The sequence below is a fragment of the Quercus lobata genome, chromosome 3 (genome assembly GCF_001633185.2).
Source record: "Quercus lobata isolate SW786 chromosome 3, ValleyOak3.0 Primary Assembly, whole genome shotgun sequence".
NCBI lineage: Eukaryota > Viridiplantae > Streptophyta > Magnoliopsida > Fagales > Fagaceae > Quercus > Quercus lobata.
The window spans coordinates 48,043,232-48,058,541 of NC_044906.1; the positions used below are offsets into that span (position 1 = coordinate 48,043,232).

General features: G+C 32.4%; 1 protein-coding gene across 1 annotated transcript; it reads right to left on the reverse strand.

Annotated features, from left to right (window-relative positions):
• Window positions 1-11,091: 11,091 nt before the first annotated feature.
• On the reverse strand, window positions 11,092-13,632 carry LOC115982578 (probable xyloglucan endotransglucosylase/hydrolase protein B). Its single transcript, XM_031105204.1, has 4 exons — window positions 13,351-13,632; window positions 13,116-13,216; window positions 12,737-12,930; window positions 11,092-11,753 (listed from the first exon to the last, which is right to left on the reverse strand). Exons 1-4 carry the CDS (start codon window positions 13,547-13,549, stop codon window positions 11,354-11,356), a joined length of 894 nt encoding a protein of 297 aa, XP_030961064.1. The 5' UTR covers window positions 13,550-13,632; the 3' UTR covers window positions 11,092-11,353.
• Window positions 13,633-15,310: the final 1,678 nt, after the last annotated feature.

Sequence of the window (15,310 nt, forward strand, 5' to 3'; positions counted from 1 at the left end):
AAAATGGATACTAGTAGGGGTGTCAATTCAGATTAGCATGTCGGTTCGAGTCGTGTCGAAGTAGGGGTATTCGACTAAATGCCTTAACCCGAACCCGACTCATTTACTAATCATGTCATGGCTCTTCAACCCTAACTTGACCTATTCAAAATAACATAGTTCAACAAAATATAACGTCCATCTAGAAATAAGTTCTTTACACTCCAAAAAAAGTACATATACTTTGACCCAAATTCAAAATAAAATATTGCAACAAAAATATAACATCCACAGAACCTGTCAAATGCTAAGTATCAATATTAAAACAGTTTGGGCAAATAGTAGATTGATCATGACAAGTGTTTATAAAGTTTCAATTTACAATTATATCACTTGTAAGTTTTTGTAATTACTCACTTTTCTTTTTAAGTTTAAAATATAAGCTAGATATAAAGGTATTTGATAATTTTAAAATAAAATGAATATTTATTTGTTATACAAGTTAAACAGATTTTGTTAAATGGGTCATTTCAGGTTGACACAAATAAATTGGCGTGCCAAATGTGTCTATTGCGGGTCACACGGGTTGACCCGCATATGACATGTTTATTATCGTGTCCTTTTCGGGTAGACCCATTTATGACCCAAACCCGCTAAGGCCTAACCCGAACCCGCAAAACCCATGCCGTGTTCACAAGTTGGATCAAACATTGAAACCCCTAGATACTAGTTTAGTGAGACATATAAATATATATATATATATATATATTTGGAATATTTCTTAAATAGATAGTTTGTGTGTATCTTTTGGATTGGTTTGAACTGGAGAGTGAGTGAGAGAGAAGTGTCTATATTATGGCACGAAGAAGAGAGAAAGTGAAGAAATAGAGAATATAAAATGAATTAAAAAATTGTTTGGAAGAGAGTGAACAAATGGCATGTACACGCCATTTGTGTTTAAAGACCAAATTGGTCATTTTTAAAAACTTTTAGATGTGCTTGGCATTACCCCAAATCTTAGGGTACTATAATTTTCCCATATATTTAAGGATATGGCTTGTGTTCAGTGCTTTTTTACACTGGACACACTACGATGCAGACATGTGTCCAAAACTAGACATGTGTCCAAATCATAGTGTGTCCAGTACAAAAAGGCACTAGACATAAGCTTCACCCTATATTTAATACTATAAAAAAAGAGGAATAAAACAGGAAAAAAAATGAATATGACATAGATGTTGATGTGGCTCAACTAAAGCAAAACAATAATATATATTATGCTTCAGTTTATATATATATATATGATGTCACATACTCCTTATTATACACTCATCATATACACACTATCACATGACTGAAAATTGTGTTTTTAGAACAAAATTTCACAACTTTAACCGAAAAGCGTGAAGTCACATTTTCACAATTTTAATTTTAATTATGTTTTTAAAAAAAAATATTCAAAAGGCAATGTATAGGAAATGCGTAATAATATTTTTCGTATATAATTTTGCTTGTCTGTTGGATTCCAAGCTACAACAAGAGAAAAACTATTTCTCATGTATCATTTATGTATTATAGTTGTACGTAGGGGTGTGCATGTGTTGGGTTGGGTTAGGTTAAGGGAATTTTTCAACCCAACCCACCATGGTTGGTTAAAAAAAATCCAATCCAACCCAACCCAAATGGATCAGGTTGGGTCGGGTTGAACCCATGGGTTAGACAATTTTTATTATTATTACTATTATTATTAAATTGTGCAAAAAAATATATCTCACTTGCCACCTGAGTTGATAAACAAAATATGCATAAACTAGTATTCTAACTCAGTTATAAACAAAATATATCTAACTGAGTTGATAAACAAAATATACATGAACTAGTATCCCAACTCAGTTATAAACAAATAAGAGTGGATTGAGAGAGTGGGAATGGGAATGGGAGGCGACAGAGAGAGAAATAAGATTGCTAGAGTTTGCGAAGTAATTGAGTTTTATATAGGAAGAGCTGAATAGGGGAAAAAATTAAATAAAAAACTATTAATTATATAATATAGTTTTAAATATATATATATATATATATAATTTAAAATTTAAATATATAGGTGGGTCGGGTCGGGTTAGGCGGGTTGTGATTGTTATAACCCAAACCCAACCCAACCCATCCACCCCTAAAAACCAACCCAACCCAATAGGTTGGGTCGGGTTAGTTTTGGCGAGTTAGTAGGTTGGATGCACACCCCTAGTTGTAAGAGTGTGTGATAAGATTTCCTTGATATCATTTTATTTGTATATTGGTTTCCAAGCTTCAACAAGAGAAAAACTAATACTCATGTATCATGTACAGTTTATAGTTGCGGCAAAGGAAATAAAAGGTCACAAACCATTTTAATTGAGAGTGATGTTTTCTGAGAGCAAGTTCTTTAGGTGTGTGACAATCATTAACTATCAGATGGAGAAGCTTTGTGGCAATGAATCTTTGGCAAAGATAAATGAAGGACCTCCTAATCTAATAAAAAGTCCATAAGAGCAACCACATCAGTGGTTGCATAATCTTGCAAAATAGAAAAAGTAAGGCATTTTACACATTTTGATAAAAAAAATTTAAAAAAAAAAAAAAAAAAACACACACACACACACACATACACCCACATCAGTGGGTGTAAAATTGTGCATAAATGCACAAGTGTTACAATAACCGTGCATAGCATATATATGCACGGTTACTGTAGCTCTTGCATTTGATATTTTATTATTTTTTCCTCTCTCCACCTCACTCTCTCTTTTTCTTTCTAGTCTGACTCTCACCTCACACTCTCTTCCTACACTGATCTCTGCTGCTCTCTCAAGTCTCACCACAACTGTGCCACCGCCAATCACCTTACTCGTCGCTGCTCACGCAAATTGCCACTGCCTCGCCGATCGCCGTTGCTATCTTTTTTCTCGGTTTGATGGTTTTGGGATTCTGATCAGTGGGTTTTAATGGTCCGCTGCTCTGTTGGTTTTGGGATTTTGATCAGTGCTTTCACCGTTGCCGATTGCCAATGGTTTCGATTAGTGGGTTTGATGATTTTTATTATTGGGTTTTGATGATTTTGATCCGTGGGTTTTAATTTGTGGGTTTTGATGATTTTGATTAGTGGTTTTAGGATTTTGATGGGTGGGTTGATGACGGAGGTTGGCTTGATGATGGTGGTTGTGTGGATCGTTGATGATAGAGGCTGAGTATTGATCATTGATGGTGGCTAGGTTTTGATGATTTTGATTAGTGGTTTTGGGATTTTGATGGGTGGGTTGATGATGGAGGCGGGCTTAATGATGGTGGCTGTGTGGATCGTTGATTGTGGCTGGGTATTGATCGTTGATGGTGGTTGGGTATTGAGTCAAGAATGAATATTTTATTGAATAAATGTGTAGAATAGACAAAATGATATGAGTGTTTTGTAAAAGTGGGTATGAAAAATAGAAAAAACATGTTTTTTCTTGCAAAATTGACAGAAATTATGCATCAACTGATGCAGATGCTCTAAGACTTTACTTAAGGAAGGCGAGGAAGCCCATAAATCTATCTATCTATCTATCTATCTATCTATATATATATATATATATATATATATATATATATTCAATTAGGTTTTAAATTAGATTCCAATTGTTGTCTAATTTTGCGTCATATGTCCTATAAAGTTTTTTTTTTTTAATTTTTGTTCTAGGTGAGTTAATGAGGTGCAAAAGATGAAGGGTCTAATATAAATAAATCATCAAAAACTCAATAAACAAAAAAAGAAAGAGTAAACTCATGTGTATATCCAAAAGAAATTAAAATAAAAAAATAATAGATAAAAAGAGAGTATAATTTGAATCCATATATGTGCGTAATTGTAATTTTTTTTTAATTGTACTGTGCATATGCACAGGGAGTAATGAAGACTAAGAAGAGAGATTTATAGTAACTAGTCTTCACTAATATTCTATGCATTAATTTTTCCCCCCTCTCCAACCAATCCACATTAAGAACTGGTTGCGAGTCTCTAAAATAAGACCTTAAAACTTTACTTAACAATCCATTAAAAAAAAAAAGACAATTAATTTTGACCCATCCATACAAATATTAATCACTCCCTCACTCACTCTTGAACTTAACAATTCAATCACCTACTCACATCTCAATTACTCTAACATTTTTATAATTTCTTCGGGACATAATTTAGATACAATATCTTAGGTGTTGTTCTTTTTAGATTCTCCTCTTAAGATTTAGCCATGTGGTTACTCAACTAAAAAATACACTTCCATCTCATGAAAAAATATCCATATGGCAGAATCTTAAAATGTGAACCTAAGAAACAATACCTAAATATTGTACCTAAGTCTTCCTCTTTTCTTTGGTATTAATGAACATGTCAATTATTATTATTATTATCTATATATATATATATATATATATATATAACTGAAGCTTTTGAAGCTCCCACAATTTTCCATATCAGCACAATATTAAAAAAAAAATCATAAACCCAAAAAAAAAAAAAATTTAACCCAAAAAAATACTTAAACGCAAAATCAGAGCCCTAAGCCCCCCAAAAAAAAAAAAAAAAAAAAAAAAAACTTTTAAACCCAAAAAAAATACTTAAACGCAAAATCAGAGCCCTAAGCCCCTAACACGCTCTACCTTCTCCTTCCTCCAAAACGCAAACAACGCTCTGCCATTCCCCCACACAAATTGCAGCTCAACGGCTCCATCTTCTCCGACACCACCCTTCTCCAGTTCTATATTTGTCGGCCCCACCGTTTGATTATCTCTTCAACCCTCAAGTATACTCATTCAAAACCTTCTTCTCTCTAACCACTTCACACCTTCCTAACGCAGACCTCTGGGTTTCATCCTCTGGGTTTAATCCTCTCAATCATTCTCTCTAAGGTATTAGCCCAAACTGCCGACTCTTCCAAAGAAGGTAACTCTTTTCTCTCTTTACGATTAAATCCGTTAGTACGAATCGCATCAGATATCTGTGCAACATTTTAACTTTTATTTATTCTTACTAATTCATTAATGTTTGAATTACTTTCAGTTTGATTATTGTTGATTTCAATTAATTTACACCTAAGGATTTGTTAAATTAATTTTTTTTTTAATTTGATTTCTTTCTCTGATTTTGTAACTGATAAATCATGTTCTTCTTCTTCATCTTTCTCCTCCAACCCAGGTTAGTTAACTTTCCTAGAATCAAAATAGTGTCACTTTTCATAGACACACACCATCTGCTTGATATAAAGCTTCCAAAGTATTTTCACGATCAGACAAACTTAACCAAATTGAGCATCTGTTTGGGTGTTGAGGAAAAAAACAACAGTGAAGCAAAAGTAAATGGAAGCATAATCAATTGTGAAGGTTCCTTTTAGATACCTTTGTGAATTGTGAATTTTGCTTTGTTAATTTGCCAATTGTGAATTACTTTATGTTATTTCTACTAAGATTTTTCTATGGTATTCTATTTTATTTCACTTTTGTTGCAGGTGCTTGCATTTTTCTTTTTTCTTTTTCTCATGTTTGTAGCTAAACATGATTAAGGAGGGGTTACATATGATTCTTTGTACTACAAGACAAGGACAGTCAGGTATTTACCTTTCCTTTATTATGTACTGTTTCTTGCATATTTATTAATAATAATATGTTTCTAGAAAGAATTTGAAATTGGAATGTGATTGCATATTTAAGTTTCTTGGTTATCTCAAACTTGGGGGTATTCTTGAGTCTATTGACTCTGTTTTGTATTTGTAGTTTTAGCTGTCTGTTGACTCACAACTAAACCCGATACCAAAACCACCAATCTCCACTTTTGAGAGAAAATGCAAACCCCTTCTCCACCATTCCCCTTCTCCTTCTTCCAAAACAAAGACCCACAGCCAAACCTGCTCCCCAAACCACCATTCTCCACCTTTGTGACATGAAATCAATTTTTTTTAATGATTAGGAAGAGCACCAATCTGTCTGTAACCAAAAGAAAAGGAGAATTAAATCGTGCGGATGGTTTCTGATCTTTGTTTTTTCTTTACTTTATAAATAAATATTATATTTTTATAATTAAAAGTGTTGTATTTGAACAAGCACAACAATTGTTTCAAATACATGCACAAAAGATTACACCAGAAGCACTTGAGAGCGTAAAGGCTGCCCTCGCAAGCAAAGAGATTGAGCACAAAGCAGAAACCAAGAAGAGAGTAGTTCCTCACAAAGCTGCTGGCCAAGCTTGGGAGGACCCGACACTAGCAGATTGGCCAAAAAGTACAAATTATTTCTCCCTTCTGTTATTCACTATGTGTTGGTACTTAATTTATATGATACTAAGGCCAGATCTGTTGGTCTATAATGGGTGCAAGCTAATATTCATAATTTTCTAACCGATTTTTTTTCACAAATTTTTTATAAAACTCAATTCCTTCAACTACCCGGTCTTACTCATGTTATCATTTTATAACATTTGGTCTAATTCTCTTATGATGATACTATGATAGTAACGTGGGAATTTAATAGTAAATTTTTTTGTCTTGATTCTAAGCAAAAAAATAAAGTTACTATGTCTGATTTTTATTTTATATAAATTGACAGAGTTTATGTTTAATTGAACTTGGATCAGTTGAAGGTTTTTTCACTAATTCAGTTTGCTGTGTATGTGCTATACTCAATTTTCTTTACTGAATTTAATGTGAAAAAAAAAAAATGTTTTCTTACATGGTCTTGACATTGATTTGACTTAATTTATATTCAATTTATTTTCCATTTTTAAATTATTCAATCAAGCTCACAAATTACAATTCAGACCCTGATATTAAATTCACTTACAAATGGTTTTTTTGTCAAGAAATGTTTTTTTGCTTGATGATTTTTGTTTCCCTTATTACATTTTGTTATATGGATTGGTAGTAATGGTTTACTGCTCGGTTTTGAACACACAACTCGGTTTCTGAGATTATAAGGAAGACAAACACACATTCAAAATTGAATCTATATTATTGGTTTGAGAGTTTGGGTCTTTGACAGAGATATAATGATTAATTGAGAGAGAGAGAGAGAGAGAGAGAGAGAGAGAGAGAGAGAGAGAGAGAGAGAGAGAGAGAGAGAGAGAGAGAGAGAGAGAGAGAGAGAGAAGCTATTTAAAAATTTTCATCAATTATTAATATACAATGAATCATTGGATGCTATTAAAAGAGAATTGGATGTCAAATTGTAGAATAAATTTCATGGGTTTGGTTGAGAGAGAGAGAGAGAAGCTATTTAAAAATTTTCATCAATTATTAATATACAATGAATCATTGGATGCTATTAAAAGAGAATTGGATGTCAAATTGTAGAATAAATTTCATGGGTTTGGTTGTGTTGAGGGTGTGGGGTTAAGTTTGAAATATAACAACAAATAGAACCCAACAATAATTAATTGACATTAGGGTGATTAGTATTTGTTTGTCTTCATTGGGATAAGTATTTTTTTCTCTTTTGAAAATTGAGACTGCTAAGTTTTTTATATTGAAAGCATTGATTAGCTTAATGCCTAAGATAGTAATCAATATATAGTGTATGTTGGCTCATTTTTAAAATTTGATTTACAGTTCACACTATTGTTTTCATTACATTCCTATGTGTTATTCTATAGACTCTTATATTTATCATTTTCATTATGTTATGATGTTTGGAAATCATTTATTTTTAGGAGTGACCTTCTTGCATCAATTTATAGTGGTAGATGATGAATTTTGATCATTTCAGGTTTTGCTGAAGGAGCTTACAGGTATTGATATAAATTTCATGTAAAATTGTGAGTGATGTTAATGCATTCACTTAAAAGTGATTGTCTATTCAGTACTATTAGAATAATTCTTGCTGCTGGCTGGGTCATGTAATTAATTGGACCATGGACATTAAGAAAATCCATTTATGAAGGGAGGAGAGGAAATATATTGCGTACCACACTTTTTTTAAGGGTTTATTTCATTCAACTAACCCTACTATTGTAGTTTACTTTTAATTCTTTTTTTTTCAATTCTTTTATGATGGTTGAATTGAAAGGTAGAGATAGAGTTGTTTTTTGTTTTTTGTTTTTTGTTTGTTTTTTTGGTTTTTTTTTTTTTTTTTTTTTTTTTTTGGCTTATAAATTATACTCAGTTCTTTGATGTGTTTCTATACAGTTTTATAGGCTCTATTTAGTACTGTTAGTGGAAGCAATTGGACTTGCTTGGTGATTTTGTTGAAGGAGCTTACAGGTGTTGAAATAAATTATTATTATTTAAAAAATTTTGTCAATTATTAATATACAATGAATCATTGGATGCTATTAAAAGAGAATTGGATGTCAAATTGTAGAATAAATTTCATGGGTTTGGTTGTGCTGAGGGTGTGGGGTTAAGTTTGAAATATAACAACAAATAGAACCCAGCAATAATTAACTGGCATTAGGGTGAGTATTTGTTTGTCTTCATTGGGATAAGTATTTTTTTCTCTTTTGAAAATTGAGATTGCTAAGTTTTTTATATTGAAAGCACTGATTAGCTTAATGCCTAAGATAGTAATCAATATATAGTGTATGTTGTCTCATTTTAGTGATTTTAAGCATTCTTTGTTAGAAAGGTTGTTTTAGATGGAGGCAAATAAACATGAGTTTGAAAAAATTCAAAATGGAAGTCTTTTCCGGATTTGTTATTGGCTTCTCACAAGAGTTTGATAGAATTCCTAAATAGTGTTCATATGGCATGATCTGTTTTCCCGCATAAATTAGTTCCTAGATCCATACTAGAGCTTTCTACCTCCAGTTCCCTAAACTTTTAAATTCTAAGTTTGGAAAGATTCTCCCTCTTGCTAATTTTTTCAGGTTATTTTTTCAAGTCTTCTGGTATTGAAATTTATAATATAATTAAGCCTTTTAATCTCATCTCTTGAGACTATGTGCCAAGATATACTTTTTAGGCAGTTATAAGCCATCATGAATTTATTTATCTTTTGAGACCGTATAAGCCATCATGAATATTATTTCTTCTCAACCATGCTTTGGTAATCCAAAGAAGTAAATAAGTTCATTACACAAGACCTGTATAACATTTTTCCTTTAGGCAATGGTGTGACTTTAAATTTTAAGATATTTCATACTTAATTCCATCTGCCTTGATACTATAAATAAATTACCACTTATCTTAAAAACGTAAACTGTTAGAAACTAATAAATTTAATCATTCAATCAAAATTCTTAATTGCTCTTTCTGAAATCTTATTGCAAGTAGGGGGGAGAATATTGTCCAAAGAATGATGGAAAACTAGCAGTTTATTCACGTGATTTCAAATCAATATCTAATCTAATACTATATATGTTAAAGCAGAAGCTAAGAGAAAGTAAAGACCTACAATCAAGGATGTTGGGAAAGGTAGAGATAGAGTTATTTTCTGTTTTTGCTCCTATGCCTTGCTGCTTGCTTTGTTGTATATGTTCTTGCTGTTGGTTGTGCAGGGTGAATGGGAAAAGGAGCTGCCTTTGCTGGGTTTCTTGGTTCAATAAGAAAAAGGAGGAAGCTTTATATGTTTTTGGTCGTGCTTTCCTTGGGTTTCTTTGAGAGGTTGGTCTGAATGCTGTGGAGAGTTGTTGGTGGTCTTGGCCCTCTCAGGTATGTGGGGAAGGAGGGAACTTTTTGTATTTTTGGGCTAGGAAAGGATTCTGTTTATGGAGTTATGGAGGGCTGGAACAGTGGTACTTTTTGTATTTGTTATGTTACTTTTTTTCTTTTCTATCTCATTTGTCTATATTGAATTGTGCTTAAGAACAACCAATGCTATTGCCCATTATACCTAGATAAATAAATCACTTTGTTGTATACTGCAAAATATGAGTAGCAAGATAGAGTTACAAAAAATTGCCCCCTTTTGTAAAATATGTTACTATCTAATTTCATAAAGAACATTTTTCTACCATTGAGTTGGCTTATCAAACTTGGAATATATATAGTTTGTTTTAAATCTAACCTATATATGTAAAGGGTTTGTGATGTTTCCTTCCTAGAGGTATAGAGTATGGGTATGTACACTTTACATGAACTTGTAATTTGTCTTTACACAAATTTTACTATTAATAGAAAATTTTCTGCTGCGATTGTTTAAATATGAGCTATGAAAACAAGTTTGAGTAAAAAGTGAAGAAGAGGGTCAATTTTTTTTAATAATTTGATAATTCAAGAAGAGAGTGTTTGAACCTAACAAATATAACTATAATGTTATATAGATTTTGTAGATGTTCTTTGTGCTTTCCAGTGCATCACATGGGTTAGCAACTAGTTATTATTATTATTATTATTATTTTAATCAAATTATTACGAAGATAGAGAAATAAAATGAGGACATAAAAACAGTAAATGTGGCTCTCTGTTGATGCATATGCAAATTGGGCACCTTACCAAGCGGACCTAACAAACCAGTGGCAACTAATTAGTTGCGGCAATGTGGCTCCAGCTACCTTTTTTCCCATCGAGAACTTGTTTGGAAGGTTTAGTGCATGCTAATGTTGACTGGTAATTCGTAAATGGTAATAACCAAATTTGGTGGATCATGTATGCACTTAGCCATGACGCAAATAGGTATACAAGACGGAAGAAAACAATGGAGTAACTTTCATTTGTGGGAGTCTAAGAAAAAAGTTGATTTGTAAACAGTTTTACCCTCCAGCATATAGGATTGTACCAAGACTTAAATCAAAATCTGGCTCTCCATGCCAAAGAGATTTTAGTATTTTGCCTTAAGAAAACTCTGTTTATTAAGCATAGTTCAGAAGATTGGATAATTGGAGTGCACGTGGACACTTCTCGTATATATATTTGCATCCCGACAAGCATTAAATCTAATTAGTAAAAGATCAAGGCACGTGAAAACTTGAATCTTTTGAAACGTGGCATAAAATGCAAATATTTATTAAAGTAATTAGTTGTAATATTGCATAAATAATAGACTGGATAAAGCTATTATAATATACTGATTAAGTACAATATAATAACCGAAAAATCGATTAAAACCACTCACAGGGAATGAGTTTACTTTACGACTCCACATGCTATTGGGCAATACACATCTAGACGAGAGATTACATTTCCATTAAATAACAATAATTTTATAAATTATAAGAAAGAAACATAATTAATACATAAAACCCAGATGATTATAACAGTGGAACATGATCAAACTAAGGAATGAAAAAAGAAATCCCCATAAATCACGCCCGAAAGTCTTCCTGAAATAGTAGTAGTTGGGGGGTGTTCATAAATTTATGTGGTAAATAAATAAAATTATTATGATAAGAGGTATCATAATATATTAATAATGATCATTGATCATTGATCAGCATAATAAATCATATGTCTCTGTCTCTCTTGCACTCAGGTGAGACTGTAGGGTATCTGACTCTATCAGTGCAATAGTTGTAGATGGTGTATTTGGTTCGGACCCATTGGAGACGCCTATACTGATAAGAGTCGAGGTCTTGGAACTCTTTCTGGTCCCACCATCTCTTGCCTTGGGTAGCACAAAACTTGGCTTCCACAGAGGCCTCACAACCATCGATATGGAAGCTCTTGTAGGTAGCGATAAATGGGGCCTTAGACCAGTCAGTCTTCTCGAGCCCACCTCTTGTGGCCCAATCATCTGCGTTCCAAAGGCTTGAGTAGATCTTCATGGGTTGGTTGAATGGGAATTTCACTCCCAAATCTTTGCAGTTTTTGAACACTCTTATCGGGATGTCATCCACAAAGAATCTGACAAATAAAATAAAGAGACAGTCAGAGTCCAGACACATCACCTCCCCCTATTCGCCCATTCCCCAATGTCCACATTTTATAATATGTTTCTACTTTTGAAAAAGTATAAAGTGTAAGTGATACCATTTTTCTATTAACTATTATTGATTTTGAAAGTTTTGTCGGGTTCTATTGTTGAAAAAACCCTCCCATGTTACCAGTATGACCGTGAGCTGACTATAATGAGATTTTTCCAACTCAAATAGATTACAGGTGTTTGCTTTGTTTGATCATGTTCTAATTTTGTCGGAAAAGACTTTTTGGTCCACATATAAGCCATATATGTATCCAGAGATTGCGGCAAAGATTGGATGTTGATAGAAGTTCAACTTTTCTAAAGAAAAAAAATGGGGACTTTGCTAGGGGAGGTCTTTATTGCAAATAAATTTTGTTTCTTCCGGATGTTTCGATTTAATTAACGTAGGATAAATTAATTAAAAAAAAAAAAAAAAACATAATTTGATACTTTGAGAACCACAAAGTCTAAAAATAACTGAAAATTAATGAACAGAAATTTTCTTAACAAGGATCTAGCCTCGACATTTGAACATAAATTAAAGAACATTAGCAGGTTTTTCTCAAAAAAAAAAAAAAAGTTAATTAAGCAGGCTTATTTCTTTGGACATATTATTATAGAATTTTAATCTCTCAATCTCAAATGAAAAAGCCACTTGAATATGAGTAATAAATGAACCTTAAGACAAATCACATCGAGAAAGTAGAAACAAAAAATGGTCATCAGATTACGTCAATCAGGGGACCTAGATTAGAGATTTGATTTGTGAAATTTTGGGGGTGGAAAAAAAATCTTTTGGGCTATTATTTTTCCAGTTTGCTCTAATTCTAGATATTTAAATACGAGCAGCTTCATTTCAGGATCTGAAAGGTTCATTTCTAGATGCAAAAAGAGAAAGAAGAAAGAAAAAAAGTGAGTAACTTACACAATCTGATACAGATTCCAGAGAACTGAGTAAGAGTGGTAGGCCTTGGTTGGGTCAAACCAAAGATAAATCCTATGTTCTCTGTCTCCCTTCCCTCCTGTGAACACATTTGTCTGTAAAATGTAGGGCTGTCCTGTCCTGTTCCCCAAGAACTCAAAATCTATTTCATCATGCTCCGAGTTTTGAGATGATAGCTGCAACATAATCAGACAAATACTACAAGTTTAAAACAAATTAAGGTGACAAAAAAAGAAAACCCCAATCTTAAAAATGTAAAAAATCTGTGTTTTTTCAACCAAATTTTTTTTTTTTTCCCTCACTTTCTTTGGAAAAGAGTACATCTTTAAAAGACAAAATAAATGCGATGGGAATAACTCACATAGAAGGCAGTAACGGTTCCAGCAGAATCTCCTGGAACCAACTTTATTTGCATACTGAAGTGACCAAACAAGTAAGAACCTTTGGATTGGAAACCAGTACCTTTGCCAAAAAAAAAAAAAAAAAATTTGAGGAGAATGTAGGCTAAGATGAAATTTGTACAAGCATTTTAAATCTGAAACGACAGCATCAATATATTTCTGATTCAAAAGAATGCTTGTTCTAGCTCATTTTACCGGTGTACTTGTCTAGGTGGAGCTGAATCTCAGAGCCTCCATTGAAGTACTTAATGTGATCAAAAGCCCAAGTGGGCATATAGTTTCTGCCAAATGGGACATCTACAGGCTTCCGTGGAGGAGCTCCCATGGCTCCGGAGACCATAAATAGGAAACCCAGTAACAGAGTCCACACAAAAGAAGCCATTTTTTCCTGCATAATAAGAAACAAAGCTTGTTTTGTTAAAGAAAAAACAAGCACACTTGAGAGGCTTCTACCAATGAAAGAAGGGAAGGAATAAACCAAGAAGAGCTGTGTGAGGATGTGATGATGAAAAGTGGAGGAGGCAGAGCCCTTTTGTAGGGTCCGATTTTTATCTGCACACTATTTTTAAGTTTCTCGTGCAGTATTATTTTTGCACCTTGGACACTGTAATTATTATTATTATTATTATTATAATAGCAATTAGTGTATTAGTATTACATATAATCATTAGGCGGTGGTGGAGGTTTACCAGTTTCTAATTTTCTATTAACATTACTGTTTCAGTTTGGGCACAATTGACCATTTAAAGGCAGCGAAGTAAGGCTATAGCCAAGTTTTTACCTAAGTTTGAGCTTAATTTTTTTTTTTTTTTTTTCCAAATTGAGTTTGGGTTGTTCTTAATCTATTTGATATATATACAGCTTTTGAAACTTTATAAAATTAATATATATATATATGGAATTACATTAAAAACACAAGTTTTTTTTTTTTTTTTTACATATATATATATATATATATATACAAAATAGAGATCTACTTTAGTCTAATCTATGTGTATATATATGTGAAGTTCTCTCTTAGAAACTTGAACCCCGATTCTTGCACTTCCACACTCCACAAGCACTTATATTTATGGAGTGATCATTACGCTAAAAATTTATGGTAGTAACACAAGAGTTTATATACTTGTATAGATTAGGTTTTAGTTTAGTTTTTTTTTTTTTTTTAGTGGATTTAAATCGCGAACTTATTAAATCGTTTCAATTTCAAATCCTTATCTTTATTCTCAAAGAAAAATGGAGAATTATTGGTAAAACTTTGTATTATAATAAATTTCAAATTTCTTATTATGACTTTCTCACTTAAGTTTTTTTTTTTTTTTTCCCCTAATTTCTAAACAAAGTATTCTCTCTCAATCTTTTATTTTTAATAGGTGCCAAATTGATTTTATTCAAGTTTCGAGTAAGATGCCTGAGTTTTTTTTTCCTTTTTTTTTTAGTAAAAAGTAAAATGTAAAGTATAATCAATAGTTTCGTGTCTTTTTTTCATCTCTTTATTGTTAAAATAATAAAAACAAATAAAGGAGACAAACTAATACTTCTTTTTTTTATAATTCAATAATTGAAGATTTACGAAACTTTTGGCCAGAACAAGACTTCAAATTAGAACAATTTCATAAGTTTGAAAAACTCTAATTAACAAAATTAAAAATCAAAATCCAAATATAAAGCAGTGTATCTCTCTCCCTTGCGGTCATTAAGACATCAAACATGAGTCATGAGAGTGTCGGCTATCAGCATATCATCCATTAGCCATTGCCATTCTCCATCTCTCTCTTTAGGATTATAAGCAGTTTGCACTGAACCTGGGCCCGGTTTGTTTGTTTGGCTATACTTGATGACTCGCTGGTTCGGTGGTTCCTCTTTTCTAAGGGTCCGCTCCTTCCCTTTTGTCTTTTTATTTGTAGCCTATAATTTCAGCATAACTCATGGGCATAGAATAGATGGATAAAAAAAGTTAGCAGGTATTTGTAATTACACTGCTCATTCATTTATTCAACCATATCATTAAATTCAACTGACATACATAAATTTTCACCGTGAGATGAGACCGCCAATTGCTTAGAATTTGAAGTTCGTATTAGGGAAAAAAAGAAGAAGAAAAGAAATAAGAACTGGATATTAGAAAATTGTCCAAATTAACCATATGTGTGGC

Excerpts from the sequence above, each read along its gene's own strand:
- LOC115982578 (XM_031105204.1), bottom strand. The coding sequence starts at position 13,549 with ATGCAGGAAAAAATGGCTTCTTTTGTGTGGACTCTGTTACTGGGTTTC. Across the intron at positions 13,217-13,350 it reads CCACCTAGACAAGTACACCG|GTACTGGTTTCCAATCCAAA; the intron begins GTAAAATGAGCT and ends TTTTTGGCAAAG. Across the intron at positions 12,931-13,115 it reads GAACCGTTACTGCCTTCTAT|CTATCATCTCAAAACTCGGA; the intron begins GTGAGTTATTCC and ends ATTATGTTGCAG.